This window comes from Pyrus communis, chromosome 5 (assembly GCF_963583255.1).
Source record: "Pyrus communis chromosome 5, drPyrComm1.1, whole genome shotgun sequence".
Taxonomy (NCBI): Eukaryota; Viridiplantae; Streptophyta; class Magnoliopsida; order Rosales; family Rosaceae; genus Pyrus; species Pyrus communis.
The window spans coordinates 23,485,932-23,504,573 of record NC_084807.1 but is presented as its reverse complement, the minus strand read 5'-3'; the positions used below and the strand labels follow the sequence as shown (position 1 = coordinate 23,504,573).

At 36.5% G+C, this 18,642-nt stretch overlaps 1 protein-coding gene across 1 annotated transcript; it reads left to right on the top strand.

Moving 5' to 3' along the window:
- Positions 1 to 12,646: 12,646 nt before the first annotated feature.
- On the top strand, positions 12,647 to 18,253 carry LOC137735537 (uncharacterized). Its single transcript, XM_068474965.1, has 3 exons — positions 12,647 to 13,814; positions 16,449 to 16,985; positions 17,511 to 18,253. The coding sequence occupies exons 1-3, from the start codon at positions 12,981 to 12,983 to the stop codon at positions 17,628 to 17,630; spliced, it is 1,491 nt and encodes a 496-aa protein (XP_068331066.1). The 5' UTR covers positions 12,647 to 12,980; the 3' UTR covers positions 17,631 to 18,253.
- Positions 18,254 to 18,642: the final 389 nt, after the last annotated feature.

The following is an 18,642-nucleotide window of genomic DNA, read 5'->3' as shown; positions in this document are numbered from 1 at the left end:
GTCTATGTGTTTTCATTTGGACCAATTTAGTCCTTGTGTTTATCTCTATTAGCCAATTAATGACATTTCCACTTAATTTCTGTAAAAAAAAATTATAAATTATTATAAACTTATTTATAAAATTATTTATTTGATTTAAAATATTTAAAAATAAAATAAAATTAAAAATTAAAAGAAAAATTATTCTCCTTCCAACTCCCCGACCTCCTCCCTACACTACCCTCTCTCTTTTCTATGTCACAACCGTAATCATTTTTCAGATTGGAAGTTTTATCTCTTATATGTGTTATTTCTCATTGATTTTCATTTTTCTGTAAAGAGAAAGGGTAAATATATCTCATATAATTTTTCTTATGAATTTTTAAAAAATATTAAATGAAATATCCTTAATTGGCTAACATAGACAAACACAATGACTAAATTAGCCAAATCAAAAACATATGGACTAAATTGGTCATATGACTATAACACGAGAACCATTTTGACATTTAAGTCAAAATTAAAATAATAGGTTGTTGAATGGTCAAATATCCTATTTGATAGAACAAAAAATGCTTTCATGGTAGGGACGTTATACATACTCAAGCTAGGAGCTTAGAGCGAGATAATTTGCTGGATTTGATTCCCTTTCATTTAGTAGTGGCCAGATGTTTCATAATTCAAATGTTTTCTGTTAATTGGGTTTGGCCAAGCTTTGTGTAAATCAAAAACCCTAAACAAATTAGAGAGTAAGGCTACAGTACAGAATTATATTTTTAAGTGATTTCAGTTACTTGCTCTGATTATGGTGTGTTGGAGGGAAAATCCAGAGGCTTGGTTATTAAAAAATTGCTATGAGCGGGAAGAAAGTAGGCTATGATAGAAGTTCGACAATCAAAATTTTATGTGTAATTCGACTGACCTAATCCTTCACCGACTTCCATTGATTTTTACTTCTAGTTGTTCTCTTTGTATTGGTTTGCTTGTTCTCCTTCAATAATATATAATAAAAACAAAATACAAAAGGTACACAACATAGAACGCTCCATTTAATTGATCACAACATTGACTACTAAAGAATATATATGAATGCCTTCTTGATTTAATTTGATAAAAAAAACAAAAAAAAACACTATTAGGATTGTCTTCTACTTGTAGGGTTCTATCTAAAATGTCTTCATTCTCAACTTGTGGAACAAGAAAATTTGAAAGGGAACTCGATAATGTTTGATATTTATAACTTTGATTACAAAAACAAGAAGGAAAGAACTGAAAATAAACCTTATTAATTAAGAATAACCATTTATTTAGGGATCTGTAATTTTAATATTCCATGTGCCGACTGAGAGAAAGAGTCCAGTCATGGACTCGTATATATGACGTGACACTTGGTGACTAAAAAGAAAGAAAATTAAAGCACTAGTTCAACTAAGTAAGGTTTGAATATTGTGACTAATTCAAGTTGTATAAGTATAGTATTGTTGATCAAGTATAATTAGGTTAAAGTAATCGACTAAAACAAGTAATAATCATGCATGGACCATATTCAAGAGTAAAACCAACTTGATAAAAGAAATCAAGAGCAAAACCAATGGAGAGTATTATCATGTTTGATTCTCTCTCATCCGATCTCGGTTGTTGGGAAGAAAAAAATTAGTATGTCACAATTTTAAGATCGTTCAATGTTGTCTTTCATAATAACTAATTGAGGGCTAACAATGGTTGGTTGAGTTGATAAAGATTGTCCTTTTTACTAGATCAAGGTCTAGTTAAGTTCAAGTTCCGCTGCCGGCAATCCCTCTTGAAGGAAGATTTGTAAAAACAAAAAAAAGAGGCTAAGACAGTATTCATAAATCCTCAAACAGGCTAGTGGTGTACCCTCACCCTGGGATGGGGTAGCCTCCCCTCCCCCTAAACTTTTGGAAACCCCTAAAAAAAAAAAAAAAAAAAATTAAGGGCACAAATATCATGAGGCTGTAATTTTCTTTTGTAGTTTTTACCTTTAAACTTTGTGGGGCTAGGCTATAATATTAACATGTATTTAATACAATCAGTATTTGACGGTCATATATAATTTTTATAAATATATGTATATAATACAATCACTATTTAACCGTGGAGATAGTGATTTTAATAAATACAGGTACTTGTTATAGTCAAATCCAAATTTTGTTATATTTTAAAAAAAAAAAATTAAAATACATTTACTTGAATTGAAGCCTCAGATTTTAGCTGTCTTCCCTTGTTAACGTAACATGAGAAGTTTAGTGGTTGTTTTAGAATCTAATACGATCATGCTAATAAAAGTTTTAGGGGATGTCTCTTTCATTTTTTCAGAATTCTACATTTAAAAAAAAAAAATTGGAAATAAGTTAAGATGTTGTTACCCTAAAAAACAAACACATGCAATATCCAATAAGGCCAATGCAAAGGGCAAATACTCCTAACTTGTATTGGGTGTCCGCACGTGAATGATCAACTCACCTTAAGATGCATTTAACAATATAATTAAAATAAATGTTAAAATTGACACTAACCAATTCATTAGAGCAACCTCACTCCTACAAATTGCCCCACCTATTGAGTGATGGAATCCCCCAACTCCTCCAAAATCTGCTCCAGCCCATGCCATTTGCCTCACCTCTTGGGTGGGCCCATCTCCTACGAAGCAAGCAGCTGAGGCGAGATTGGCATGAGGCCCTGCTTGAGACAATATGACGTCAGGCTGACGCCACCCACGTTATAAAGTTTTTTTGTGTCAAGTGCATGGGCGCAAGTCATCCGAGAATCTAGACAATTGCATTTTCTAAATCCGACAGTCTATTTAATCCTGATTTAAAAAAAAAACTCAAAAAAAAATCTATAAAAGACTTTGTTGTCCATGTGGCACCACCTAGACTCTTGGATTGAAATAAAAATGTCATCCAACCGTCCATATTAGTTCTATTATTAATAAATGTTTAAAACTTATAAATAATTACAAACAAATAAAATTTAAGAGAATATGAACCGTGGAATGAATGGGATGGAATTGTAATTTCAATAATAGCATGTGGCATGACGGGATTAGTTGAAAATCTTCTTTGAAAATTGAACATGATATTATTTTTTCTAAATAATTTTTTTATGCCAATTGTTCAGGAAATTTATTTACAGGGTGTAGATATTCTTGGGCAACTATTGTTCAACAAGGCAATAATTGCTAATTACCCAATAGCCTAGGCAATTATATCGTTCTAAGACCATCTCCAACTCTTAGGTTAAAATTTTAGGTTAAATTTTTTCAATTTTAACGTAAAAATTGGAGATGGTCTAAAAGATGAAAATGCTCTTAGATGCTTATCATCCCATATTCCCATCAATAATACCAGTTAATTTGGGCTTATTGGTCATGCTGTGGACTAATACCATTTAATTTGGGCTTTTTAACATTTCGGCCAGTGGCCCAATAATCCTTAACAAACCGATGCCGGCCTTTTTTCTAATATAATTTAAAACTTTTCTTCTTTATTTTTGTCATCATTTTTTTCTTTTAAATAAAAAAGTTTCTTTTTTTTTTAATTTGACAACGATACAATTATTATACTATATATTGCACACGTTGCTCATTTTATTTTACTATTATTTGGTTAATGTAAAGTATGTATGCTTGTTAAGTTTCACAATTCTCACATGAGTGAACATGCATGATATCTTTACGAAAAATTAAGGTTCAAATTAAGAGCATGTACCTAATCAACATAGAGCACCTACGAGTACTAGGTTTCACACGTGAATAAAAGCATTATTATAATAAGTTGAGGTTCCAATCCTAAAAGTAATTGACAAATACGGTGCCCAAAAGTTCTTATAAATTCTTACAAAATTTCTTCAATTTTCGACATAAACAACTCATTACATCCACACATAAAATCATGTACGAGGAACGGGGATAAAATTTATATTATGTGATTTAATATTTGCTTAGTTAGACCACAAGGTTTATATGTCTCACTTTTAGCATAACAACTTATATTACATAGACATACTGTTATGTGGCGTCCCTATTAAGGGTACAAGTATAATACAGTTAGAAATACATTTATTAATATAGTTAGTAAGGTTGTTAGGATTTCTCTTATAAAAACAGTGTGTATAATCTTCATTTAGTCAGTTAATACAAATCATATTTCTCTCTCTAAACTCTCTCTATAATCTCTTTTGTTTCTCTTTATCATCTTCCTCTTCCTCTGTACCAATTCTTTATCTTTTACAATGTAGTTAACATGGTATCAGAGCCATCAGTCTCACGCCATGGATTCTGGTGGTTTCTTTTAGTAGTAGTTTACTTCTTTTTTTTTCTTAGTTTAGTTTCTCTTCAATTTCCATTAGATTTTTGGCGCTTCTGCGATTGTTTGTGGGTTGATTTTTCGGTGTTTTCTGGTTGATTTTTCTTGTTAGGTTGATCGTTCTTGGGGAAGTCACGTGCGGCCTTGTTGACGACAGACTTGCCGTCAAAGAACTAAGATCCATTGGTTCCTGGACCAACGTTGGACATGGTTCGTACGCAGCGGAGTCCAATGGGTACTGGGCAGTCGTTGTCGGTGTTTAAGCATAAGGAATACAAAACAACAGAGAATTGGAGGATGGCGAGCAAAAGAAGAAGATCAAGATCATGCCGAGGAAGACGAAGGACCAGAACGTGAGCTTAGCGAGCGAGCCATGCCAGCGGAGGTGGTGAATGTACGGCGACTTTTCCATCTTGAACTTTCCCGCCGTTGGCGGACTGTTGTCAAGATGGGTCATCTTCAATGGCGAATGCAAGCAAAACTCAAGTCTCAGATTGCTGAATTTCGGTCGGGAAGCTTGGGATTCAGGTCCGCTTCCGGGTTTGACGAACTAGGGCCATCGAGATTTTTTTTTTCTTTTTTTCTTCTGAATATGGCAGCGGCGGCGACAAGTAAGCTTCTTTTAGCTTTTCATGTTGTGATTAACGGGGGAATCCTCTGGCTTCTTGGAGAGATGGGTTGTTTGGATTTATGGGAAATAAGTCGATGCAGGACTAATTCTTTGCACTGTTGATTGAGATCTTGGATTTCTAAATTCTATTTTCTACGATTTTGATATGTGCTCTGTTCTCTGGTATGGAAGAACGTTTAGACCTATGTGCATCCCAAGTGTTTGACGAATTGCCTAGCTCAAAATTTTCTTGTGAAGATCGTTGCAAAGTTTGTTTCAAATCGGAGTTGTTCGAGATGGTGGTTTTTGTCGGTGCTGGAGATTCTTTCTTCTTCGCAGGTTTCTTAGGGTTCTGCAAATTGGGGCTCTGCGATTATTTTTTCAAGATGGGTCTTTGAAAAATCTGGTTCAGATGTCTCCTTTCTTTCCCTTAAGATGTTCTTTCTTGAAGCAATGGCTATGCTTTTGGAAGCTGCAGACAAACGTGAAATTAAGTCATTTCTTTTCGATTCACAGTAAAATTGATCAGTTCTTGAGGTTAAAATTTAGGCACAAAGCCATTTCTAGTCTCTGTAGTTGTTGAAAAGTGTTGAATTGTTTGGAAAATTGTTGAGGCACAAAGCCATATATGTTTCTTGCCTATGAAAATTGTTGATATGTGCAGTCATTCAGTTGATATAGAGTCATTCATTTTCTAGGTTCTTCCAGTTGGTTGTGATATTTGCTTTCAAGATTCTTCATTTCAAGATCAGTGTTTGTGATATTTGGGATATTACAAGTGACAGAGTTGCGAATTCTATAGTATGAACCTATGCCTTGTTCTGGTGTCTGTTGGGGCATGCCTTGTCGTGCTGCAATGGCTTCTTGGGCATATAGAGCAGCAACAGGTTCTTGAAACTGAGTGGAGTCTCTAAGGCTCAGGACTGGTGATAGGTGATCAGGAGGAACATAATTTCCATAAGACCAACCTAGTCCATGTTCTTGTTGTTGTTGTTCAGGCATTGCTTGTGCTGTATGTTTCTTATCTCAGCCTATAATTTCAGAGTCTAACCAATTCAATTGTTAGCATAAATCTATAGTAAGTTTGGTTATACAATGAAGTTTGAAGAAGTTGTAAACGGTAAATCCCACGAAGGGTAATTCCGTGATGTGAATAGGTAAATCCCACAAAGGGTAATCCCGTGTTTTGAGTAGGTAAATCCTATGAAGGGTAATCCTACATAAATGTTGATTTTCAGTTGTTGAAATTGTGAGGGCCAATGCCATTGTTCAAAGAAGTTGTTTTTTGGTAAAATCCATGAAGGGTGATCCCGTGGTGTTATAGTTAAGTCCGATGCCACCCTATAGTTTGTTAATTTTTTGTTTTTGTAAATATTAAAGGCCGAAGCCAAGTTGAATGAGATTGTTGATGGTAAATCCCACGAAGGGTAAACCCGCAAGAAATTGTTATAACCAGTATGAGGGTGTGTTACAACTTTACAAGAGGTTGTTCTTTGATTGAAGCTCCTGCACAAGGCAGAGGAATATTAGACTTTTGGATGTGCTTCCTACTGAGCTTGCTGATTGAGTTTGGGGCAGACTGAGTTTGTTGCAGTGAGTCAGTGAATGTATTTGGGGCGGATTGATGTTCACTGCTGTTCTGCAGCTTGTATATGTCATAAAAGGTTCTTGTCGATATAACACTCGTGCCTTTGCTCTGCAACTATAACAAACTCTTTATTCAGAAAAGGTTCGAGAGAATTTCCATATTTACAGAATCAAGGTTGCAGTTGGTTCAAGCTGTTCTGTTTTTTTTGGGTTTCCTAGTAGTGATTGCAGATGTTCTTCCAATCTCAATCTGGGTTTCCCCAGTTGAGATTGAGGGGGAGTATTACGGGTACAAGTGCAATACAGTTAGAAATACAGTTATTAATATAGTTAGTAAGGTTGTTATGATTTCTCTTATAATAATAGTGTGTGTAATCTTCATTTAGTTAGTTAATACGAATCCTATTTTCTCTCTAAACTCTCTCTCTAGAATCTCTTTTGTTTCTCTCTATCATCTTCCTCTTCCTATGTACCAATTCTTTATCTTTTACAATGTAGTTAACAATCCCACGCCCAGAAACAAAGACAAGTGGATAAAAAAACTTTCACATATTTTTATTTCGTTAACACGTAACGATATCTTGGCAGTGTACTAGTACCATGTAAATCATTCTCTACTTTTGGGGTACACTAAAAAATATCTTCCCTGGAAAAATGTTAGAGACCATATCTTGTAGACCACGTCTAAAACATCTCTTTAATAGTAGTGTGATCTACTTGATTGTGAACTCTACATTTATTAGCAAGATGATTTAAATGTGGTTTACAAAATATGATCTCTCTAGAATCCTCTTAACTGGAGGTGCACACCCATAATGATGTCAGTGAGACCACATTTTGTAAACCACATCTAAACCATCTATGTAATAAAGATAAATTCCACAATACATGACTCCGTTGAGTTTGCCGCCGTAGAAGTCGTCAGTTATACCTCCTTGTTTGACATTATATAGATTCCGCCTTTCTATGTCTCACTTTTATTAGAGAAAGAATTTACAAAATATGTTCTCTCTAACATTTTTTTCTTGTTAAATTAGGGACAAAATAAACAATTATATTCAAATCAGAGAAACAATTAATTCGACCATGTATGCGGGGACACGTGTACGTTCCATCACTATCTTTGTCAAAATATTGTGTTTTCTACCCGATTTTTTAATCATGCAGAGGAATCACCTTCCCTCATGATTCCATTTAGTTGGGTTCATCGTCCCAAACACCTAAAAAAGTAAAGGTTTGGTTTTGTGCAGGGAAAAAGAAGAACAAGGAGGTGGCATTTTCTCTGTTCATCGAATCTCTCATTTTAGTAATAATTAAAGAGGATCTGGTTTGAAAGTGTTTTTAAAATTATTGAAAGAATTTATGGTGAAAATGTTTTTGGTATCAATCATTGACAAAAATGTAAGTGAACATTGGAAAGCACTTCAAGTGCTTTTGAAACGTAAAAACATTTTATCTAAAAACGTTTTCAACCATTTTATAAGCATTTCTAAATTATCCATTGATTCTATTGGATGCTTAATGAGGGTAGTTCACATGCGAAGATTTGATTGGCGTTGATTTAATTTTCAAAATATTTAGTTAATTTGCTAGATATCGAACTTGTAACTCAAGTGATTCGGCATTCACTCCTCCACCATGATTCATTTTCAGAATCAAAGTTTTTTGAGTCGTTTATGAACATGCGAACATGAATAACTTCCATGAGTAATTTGACAAGTATTGAGGCTTAGTCACTAACTAATGGATGATTTGATTCCAATGGTACAAATAATGTTTATACCAAGAAAATGACATCCTATAATATGAAAATCAAATTTTAACGTCTTACGTTATGTTTTTCTCTGAAAACGATAGAAAATGACATTCAATACATATGAAAATCAAATTTAACCTCATACGTTATGTTTTTCTCTTAAAACGACATCCACCTCCACAAATGCCGCCCGCCATCTATTTGCGCATTTTTTGTTTTCACCGATCATCTTACACATGTTAATATGTTAAATTTGAATTTTTAATTCTCAAGTTCTAGGCTGTATACAACTGTAACTCGATAATAGATCAAAACCAACATAAAAAAGCTTGAAAACTCAATGCACAACTATACGAATAACTAGTCTAGCGAACGTCCCCATTCCCAATTGAAAGAGGACTTGTCCGGACATCTTGCATTGAAAATTTCTAGTTATATTTTTGTATGTTTTACATAGGTTTTGCTTTTTCTCAATAATTTACATGAAATAACGCATGACGGTTTCTTTGAAACAAGAACCACAATCTCCTTAACGAAATTGCTATAGTACATAATTATTTATAAATAACGTAATACATACAACATTCATTTAAATAGTACACATTGCTTGTCACGTCAAATAATGATCTGCTTAACATTTTTCTTATTTACTAATTACAGACCCTAAGAGCAGTTTCAGCGTGGGAACCCCTCCCAGGCAATACACTATACTATCCACCTAGTGAACAATAACTGCCCTTAATGAACAGTAATCGCCTTTTGCATCTCCACCGTTGCACTTCGATAGCCTTGGCAATAAGCAATAAAATATTAATATTTTTTTTTATTATAAAATAATACAAAATAATTTTATTTGTCGTTGAGTCACGTGTCATTATTCGAAAAGTTATAAAATAGTAGAAAATAATTTTATTTGTAATTTCGGATAAGATTTTTAATCGTTATCGTTGCGCCACGTGTCATTATCCGAAAAGTTATAAAATAATACAAAATAATTTTATTTGTAATTTCGGATAAGATTTTTAATCGTTCTCGTTGCACCACTTGTCATAAAATCCGAAAAGACAATTATTGGTGATGGATTTCCAATAAGATTTCTAATCGTACTCGTTGCACTACGTGTCATTATCTAAAAGTACAATTATTGGTTATGGATTTCCGATAAGATTATTAACCAATCATGTCGCGCTACGTGTCATAATCTGTTTACAATCTTTGAGGATAGATTTCCATCAGATTTTTAAAGAATGACGGCATGCCACGTGGCATTATCTACAACCTAATCCTTTATGAATCCTCCATGTAATCCACCATCCATCCTCACAAATCTCACACCAGTTTTCTCAAGATCTCTATCATTATTCATAGTTTTTGCTTCATTCTTCACCAAAATCTCTATCATTATTCATAGTTTCTGCTTCATTTTTACAATGTCTTCTTCTTCTTCTTCAAGGATGTTGTGGGAAATCAATCAGCAAGAGGAAGAATTGTTTAACCAATCAAAAGGATGTTGCCTCCTCTCTAGCTTTATCAGCCTCAAATTTCACCATTTCCCTCACCAAAGTCAATTCACCTTGGCGAGCAAGTTGTTTCATATACTTTGCATAATCATTCTTCGAAGCACTCATTTTTCTCTTTGAAGCCTTCTTACCTTGAGGCCTAATTGGATAACGGGTCGATCCCGACGCTTGTTCAGGGGGGCGTTTGAGGCACTTCTTCTGCTTTATCTTCGTGAACATGCGAGCTACGATAAGGTGTAGAGTGTAGAGGCGTGATGTTCATGAAAACTTCTGGACCGACATGTACAACTTTGAATTTAGGATAATCTTTGACAATATTCCAACATTCCCACTGGTTGAATGATTTATTTTTTGTTTTGGTTTTGGCACCATACCAAGCTTGTGCTTGAAGTTGCTACACAATGCGAGATAGGAAATAATTATAATGAAAGTAGGTAACAAATAATACAAACAAATAATTATAATGAAAGTAGGTAACAAATAAACAGCAAGGGTGTCAGGCACTGTTCCTTGAGGAGGTTGGTGATGCACGATGGCACTGCGTCTTTGAAAAGTGGCCCTAGAATTTGATGAGTCGTGTTTAGGTCACTCTCCAAGTGTAGCGTTTTGATAGCGCTCCGGTCGATGAAATCCTTACATTTGTTGCACTCGTCGGAGAGCTTTGAGATGAAGGATGCCATTGATGAAGATTCAAAGATTCGTGTAGGTTCGAAAGGGGTTTGTGAGAGGTGAGCTCGAGATTTGACACACCCCGACTCAGAATGTCCACTAGGACTCCGAATCAAGCTATGCTGGCCAACACCTGGAAGGTGACAAAGCCATAAAGTGTGATAATGTATAAACTATAAATAAATTTAAACCTAAAAGTGCCTAAATACACGACCCATACACACGTGATACAGAGCATAAGTAGAGTACAGTAAGGTAAGATAACGATTATACCATCATAAGAAGCCACCTGTACTGGGAAGTGCCACGAATCATCGTCGATACGGAAACTTTACTACTAGAACCTGGAGGGTTGCAAAGATAGAAAATGTGAGTGGGTGAAAACAAAGCTTTTCAAAAACCATTCACTTATCAAAAGTAATAACCCCTCGCCTTAACACTTGTATAATTTCCCAGAAAATAACAGGCATGACTATAACTCAAAATCATAACCAAAATAACAGTCTCACAGCTATGTTGTGTCAAATATCTCAACAAGAATAAGTAACCTAGGTGAAATAAATCATTATGAAATGGTATGTCAGCCGAATCCACCTATTGTGGCATGTACGGCTGAATTAATAACTCATCAACATGCTACCTAACAGCTCATCAACATGCTAGCCGGAGTCACCTCATGTGACTTGTACGGCTGAATCAATAACTCAATAAAACTTCAACCGTAACTCCAAATTCACTTCTACCTATGCCTACGCGTCCGTGAGGTCGAGCTCTATCCAAATATGTCAAGAAATATGACAAAATATATGAGAATCACATACGTCTTCGAAAATCATGCTTTGCCCCTAGGATTTTCCCAGAATTTCACGTAATAAAAATTATAAAAATCATACTTTTAGGGACGGGCTGTCACAATTATAATGAAGGTAGGTAACAAATAAATAATACAAACAAATATTTATAATGTAAATTTGGGTATAGTACAAACAAATAAATAATATATTGTTACCCGATCCGCGAAATTTTCCCCACTTCGAATATTAGTACTGGCTTGTGCCAAGGCGTCTCTCCACGTACTAAACGATTAGCTAAGTAATTTCCAACCACTGTACATCGATTCTTTGGTTCTTTTCCTAACCATTTTCTCAAGATAATTGGTATGAATAAGACTCCACATTTCTCGCAACTGCATCTCATTACTTGTAAGGGAACTATGAGTAACTTCAACCCAGTTAGTACACAATGCAATATCTTCAAGAGGCATCCAATTCGTACCTGCATCAGTAGTCATTTGGTTGAAAAAAAAAAAGGATTGAAACTTTGAGAGAAAGATAGGAATTTGGTAGAAAGTAGTTGAGAAAATATGAAATTGTGGTGTAAGGTAGATGATAATGAGAAGGTATTTATAGAAAAGTAAAAACAATTTTTTTAAAAAACTTTCAATTTTTTTTTCGGATTTTTATTCATTTTTTTACAATTTTTTAAATATTTTTATTCAACTAATTAATCTCTGCTGTTGAATTTAAAAAAAAAAATTGAATTCCAACACTCCAGATTGTGCCACGTGGCACAACGGTAACATTTCTGAATTTTAAAACTTTTTTTAATTTATAAAGGAGAATAATATCAACCTTTGATCTCAGATCCAACGGTTGATATTAAATAAGATTTTTTTTCTTTTTTTTTTACCATTGCAAATCGGACGGTCCACATTATATAGCCGTTGAGATCCAACGAACCATGGGAAGCCACGTGGCTTCCCAATGGTAATTTTTTGAAACTGTGCCGTGGGCCCCAGGCGCTGAAACCGTGTCGGGTGACGTGCCCCCACGCGCGGATGAGGTGCACGTGCCTGACAAAAAAAATTGGGCAGATGTCAACCCTGCGTCAGATCCAGTTCGGGCTCGCGGGCTGACAATTCCTCACAGTCTTGGTGCTCGGGCCTCCACTGTCCATCGGGCTCCCCACGCTGGAGCTATCATGCCATGCTCTCGGGCCCTTTTTCCTGGCCTGTACCCCGAGCAAACTCCCACAGTGGAGTTGCTCTAAAAATCAAATAAAATATGTAACCCTCCCCATCTCATATTTTTTCCATATTTACAATATTTACACCTATAAAAAATCAAAACGAACGACGCCCCAAAAATTGCGTACGTATAGTTACCTCTGCCAGCACAAACCACACCCAATTTTCCCATCTCTGTAACCAGTAAAAGCCAGCTTTCTCACTCCTCCTTCATATATTTTCTTCTTTTCTTCCTCCCACAACACAATTCACATACGTTCTCTCTCTAAAACCCATTTGTTCTTACTCTTTATCATCGTACGGATTCTTCCTACTCCTCCTCCTACCCTGACCCTTTCATCGTCTCTCAACCAGAAGCTCTGATACGAGAATTTCTGGGTCTGGGCGTACATGAGAGATTTTTCTGCAGTCCGGGGCAATTTCATAAATACCCGATTCCCCGGGAACTTACCGGTTTCAAATTAAAACTTGTGCAGGGGTTTTTGGGGCAAAAGTGAGAAAAAAAATGCAGAAAACGAGTCCGACTCGGCAGGAACAGCTCAAAGCTTCCAACTTGTTCGCATTCCAGGAAAAAACGGGCGACTACTTGGTCCTCTGCCTGCGCTTGGGCCTCCTCCTTTGCCTCGTCACGTCGATTTCACTCGCGCTCTTCTCCGCCTTCTCCACCAAGTCACACTGGTTCCCCATGCCGGACCTAGTCCGGACCCAAGCCGACTCTGTAGCACCGGGACCCGGACCCGAACCGGAACCCACTAACATAACCCACATTCTCTTCGGCATCGGCGCCTCCCTCACCACGTGGCGTGACCGCAGCCTGTCAGCGGAACTCTGGTGGGACCCGAACACGACCCGCGGGTTCGTATGGCTCGACGCGAAACCCAAAAACGAAACGGACTTCTCCGGTTCCATTCCGTATCGGGTGTCGGAGGACTGGACCCGGTTCAGGTACTCGAGTTCCCAATCGGCGGTTCGTATCGCCCGGATTGTGTACGAAAGCTTTAAACTCGGGTTGCCCAACGTGCGGTGGTTCGTGATGGGCGACGACGACACGGTGTTTTTCACCGACAACCTGGTTTCGGTGCTGGCGAGGTACGACCACGGCCGGATGTACTACATTGGCGGGAATTCGGAGAGCGTGGAGCAGGACGTGATGCACGCGTACGACATGGCGTTTGGCGGCGGCGGGTTCGCGATCAGCTACCCACTCGCGGCACAGCTGGTCGAGCTGATGGACGGCTGTCTGGAGAGGTACTCTAATTTCTACGGCTCCGATGAGCGGGTATCGGCCTGCGTCAGCGAGATGGGTGTGCCGCTCACTAAACTCGGTGGGTTCCACCAGGTACGTTATACTTTTCTTGCCTTTTTTGGTTGCACGCGGCGGTGCTCGGTGGTTTTACTTAGCTGCTAGGGGACAAGGTGGTGGAATACAAAGTCTATGCTATCCGCCACCCTTTTTTTACTTCCCACACTTTTTTTATTTTATGAATTCAAAAAAAATCAAAAACATAAATTAATAAGCAACATGTTAAGAATAACAAAAAAATATATGAATAACACATTCCTTACTGATTTTATTCGTGGAAAGATTTAAAAAAAAAAAGTCCAAAATACGAGAAAATATTAATGTTTTGTGACGCATTTTTAACGGCAAGAGTGGGCGGGTCATTGAATTTCGGTTAGATGACCCAATGGTGAGCCGCCACCTCACCTCATCAATCATCATAACAGATAGTTTTAATTAATTGACCCGAGTGTCAATTATGTTGGAAAACCTTGATAACCCACGTTTAGAAAGCTTAAATCAAAATTTGAACTCAGACAACAATAATTATTAGAGCTAAACACCGTTGAATTATTGGTGTAGCAGTATTTTTCTTTGGATTTCAAATGAGTAAATCCTACATAAGAAGTTGACAACCTTTCACAAACAGCGACATAAAACTAGAATTAGAATACGTTCTAATTCTAATGTAAAATTTGGAAGAAAGAAATTTAATGCTACTTAGAGCGTCACGCCCAATTTCAAGTTTACTTTGATCTTTGCGTAAATAATAATAGCTCACTGTACAAAAATTTTAGTTTTGCCCTTGTTAAAAAAACATTGACTCGAAAATATAAATGAACTTGTTTTAAATTATTATTATTATTAAAAAGGTAAGTGAATATTTTAAGCTCCCGAACCATATTATAATTGGTAGTATTATAGTTGCTCTGTTTTTTTTAAATATTTGAGGAATTTAAAAGCTGCATGCATGTGTTTGGCTTGTCGTGTCTTATAGCAAAAAGGTTGGATACGTGTCCTTGAAGTTGCATTTTTTTTCTTCATAGGATTACTTTCTTCGTGAATATTCTGTATTACTTTATTACGACAGATATTAGCGTGTTTAGTGGCCCAAAACATAATGACCATGAAATCGATCTCCTTTGTCTTTAACCACTTTACTTAGAAAAACTTTGGAATAGAATAATATTTGGTTACCCAAACAATACGTAAGATTTTTATCTAAAATTGTTCGTTTTCAATTTATGAAACTTTGTGTTTATGATTGGAATCGTTCACACTATGAATCACTGTTCAAATATTGTCTTTGCAAAATTTCAATTAAAACTAAGATCATCTAATCATCGAATTGTAGAAAAACAGATGAACATAATTGGTAAAAGTATTACGAACAACCTATGCATTTCTACACTAGATTGTCCAACTAGAATTTTTAGAGTAAGAGTTCTTACTCATTTTTTAGTAATCAAAAATTATTTTTTGGAATATGTACCCACTTACTGTACCAGTTTTTGTGGCGTTTATGGAGCCATGCAATTGAAAAAAGTTGGTAGCTAATGCTTGCTTCCACACGTCAGTCGTAAAGCATTCCAGTCCACACTTTAACTGTAAGATTGATCAAATTTCAAAACCCAGATGACCCGGTTAGGAGGATCCCCACCCTATGCTCAGGAGGAGATCCAGTTCCGTTCCATGCAACTGAAACGCTACAATAACCATATTTTAAAGGGTGTGCACACCCTTTTATATTTCTCATATATTTTCTTAATTTTAGATCCTCGAATCAAATGAAATGAAAAAAATAAAGTAATAAAAATTAATCAGAGGTGTGTGAAAAGTAAAATAATATGTGTGGATATCATATCCCTATTTTAAACTGGTCTCGCACAATTTCACTGACATGAGAGAAAATTAAAATTTTTGTGCATCATGGCTTGAGATAGAAATGTATAATACTTGTGATATCTCTCGTAAGGTTGAGCTATTTCGCGATCACTGTTGATCAACTATGAACGGTAATTTCGTCGCTCGTACGTGTGATACTGGTTGTTTCAAAATTTGTCGGAGGTTTCTCGGGTGGCCCCGGTGAAAATAACGGCTCTGCTTTGTCTTTGTGTGCTATCTTCCTCCATGCTTCGTCGCATTTCAAATTTTCCAACCATTTACGCAAGATGGTTGGTGGGTGAATTTTGCTAAGGCACTAGCTTTCACCGGCATAATTGTATGGTCGAAATTAATGATACAACAACAAAGTTTTATCTTATTAAGTGAAGTTGGTTGTATAAATTTTAAAAAGTTATTGTGCTTGATTTTGTGCCAAATATTCCGTTAGATCAAGTAATCCAAATATTTTCTTGGAGTCTTTGTCCAAGTCTTCTCAGATCTTCTTCTACCCTTTTGGTCTTAAGCCTCTGTCTTGTAATTGTATATTCTAACCAGAGTGTCTGTAGGTCTTCGTTTTACATGTTCAAACCATATTAATCAATTTTCTCTCATCTTATTAAGAATGTTAAAATTATAAAAAAAAATATCCTATAATTCAATTGCTAAACACGATTATTTAGTCTAGCAGTATTCAATCTTAGTAAAACTTAGTAAGACAGTAGTATCACGCCATTACGTTAATATTTTATGATTTTATAAATCAAAACGCTTATCGTATTTTTTGTTTGGTATATTGTAATTTTTCAGTTTGATATCAGAGGTGACCCGTACGGTATCTTAGCTGCGCACCCATTGACACCACTTGTGTCACTTCACCACCTGGACTCCATGAAACCCATGTTCCCGAACCAGACCCATTTAGACTCACTCAAGTCCCTCCTTCGTGCATACCGGCTCGACCCGGGGCGGATCCTACAACAAAGTTTTTGCTACGACCACCGGCGTAAATGGTCGATGTCCGTTTCATGGGGCTACACCATTCAGCTTTACCCGTCGTTGATCGGTGCTATGGATCTTCAGATGCCGTTGCAGACGTTCAAGACGTGGGGGACCTGGAGTGACGGACCATTCACATTCAATACCCGACCCGTGAGTTCCGACCTGTGTCAGCAGCCCATCATTTATTTCTTGGACCAGGTCATATTTGTTAGGGGCGGGTCTGTGACTATTTACAGGAGGTTTGTGGCTAGTGAAGGAAAGCAATGCGACAGAGCAGAATATGCCCATGCAACGCAGAGGATTGTAGTCTCCTCAAAGAAGATGGACCCTCGCTATTGGACAAAGGTAACCCTAGCTCTTTTCATAAATGATAATACTCCTCTTGTTTTGTACATGGGTCCTATATATGTTTTGAGTTTTTTTTGCTGGATGGACTCGTTTGGAAGTACTTTTAAAATGACTGAAAGCGGTTTCAGAGAAAATGTTTTGGGGTTGTAAAAGAACTTGAAGTGATTCCTAGAGTTGTGTCATTCTTCTAATAAGTAATTCAAGTGCTTTTGCAGGATTTACTTACGTTTTTATAAAGGATTGATTCTAAAAATATTCTCACCAAAAGCGCTTTCGATCATTTCAAAATACTTCCAAACGAGCCCTAAACTTATATGCATTAGGAATGCTATTGCGACAGTAATTCAAATTAATCATGCATTATCATATGTTACTCACACGACAGGAGTAACTAACTTAACGTACTTCCCCAATCATCCCCGTTGTAGGGGAGTTTGTTCCCACGTTGCACAGTAGATTAGTGGATATGTTTTCAGATTAATTTGTGATTAGTGGTATAATCTAATGGGTGTGATTTTGTAGGAGGCGGCTCCACGTAGGCAATGCTGTGAGATTAAGAACCGCGGAGTCATAACGAATGGAGATCTGGAGATTAGGATTAGGACATGCAAACCCACAGAATCAATCACTATGTCTGTTTAGGATATTTGGCAATGCTGCGGGACTACGTAATTTAGAGGCCTTTTGTGGGGGCTTAGCATACTACTTATAGATTAGCGCCAAACTAGTTACTGAAATTTGAAATCGATAGAAATAGTTTATGAAATTGTCTACCATAAATTATTTTTGTCATTTCGTGAGAAATATCCGTTAAATTGATGATATTCTTATCAAATCAACTCCTGCACTTGAACTAGTGGTTTTTTCAATTCCATGGATATTTTTCACAGAATATCCAAAATGTTTGATAGTGGACAATCTCCGGAACCACTTTTATCGATTTTAAATCTCAGGGACCAAAGTGAGGAGTTATAACAATTTCAAAGACCATTTTGACTAAAAATCCTAGATTAGCCTATTCAACCGTTCCACTTATGTAACTAATTCAAGCAATAATCGAAGGCTTAGATTAGTCCACACTTAAGCAACTACCCCTTGTAATTTCTCTCTTCCTCTGTATCTCAATCTCTCTTCTTTATTTCTGCTAAAGAAAGTAATCCTCAAGAAGCATTTGGTAGGAATACGATCACATGATATAACTAGTCTACTTGTGTTAATACGAACGAACGGCAAAGCTAATGTATCTAAACAGGCTCATACAAACCCCAAATTATACCACACAAACTAATTATATCACGTGATCGTATTCTTATAGCACACAATAATAGCGTGTCATTTTTCGATGTCCTTGTATGTGTGTGTGTCAATTTTTCAAAGTTCGAATGGGAGTGGCCTTAGGCTCATATCAACAACAAAAGTTAAAATTGCACTTGCAACTTGACCAGTTGGAGCTAAACACACCAAATGGCCTGAAAGCAGCCGCACTACTACTAGCAAATGAAGAATACACACGATAACGCATAGCATTAACAGGTTTACTGTTGTTTGCTATTTGCTAATCTAGGTGGAGCTAAACTCTCTTTGTTCCATTGGTAAGTGAAAGCTAAAAGCAGATTACTACTGTCACCGAAGAAAATTTGCGATAAATGTAAGA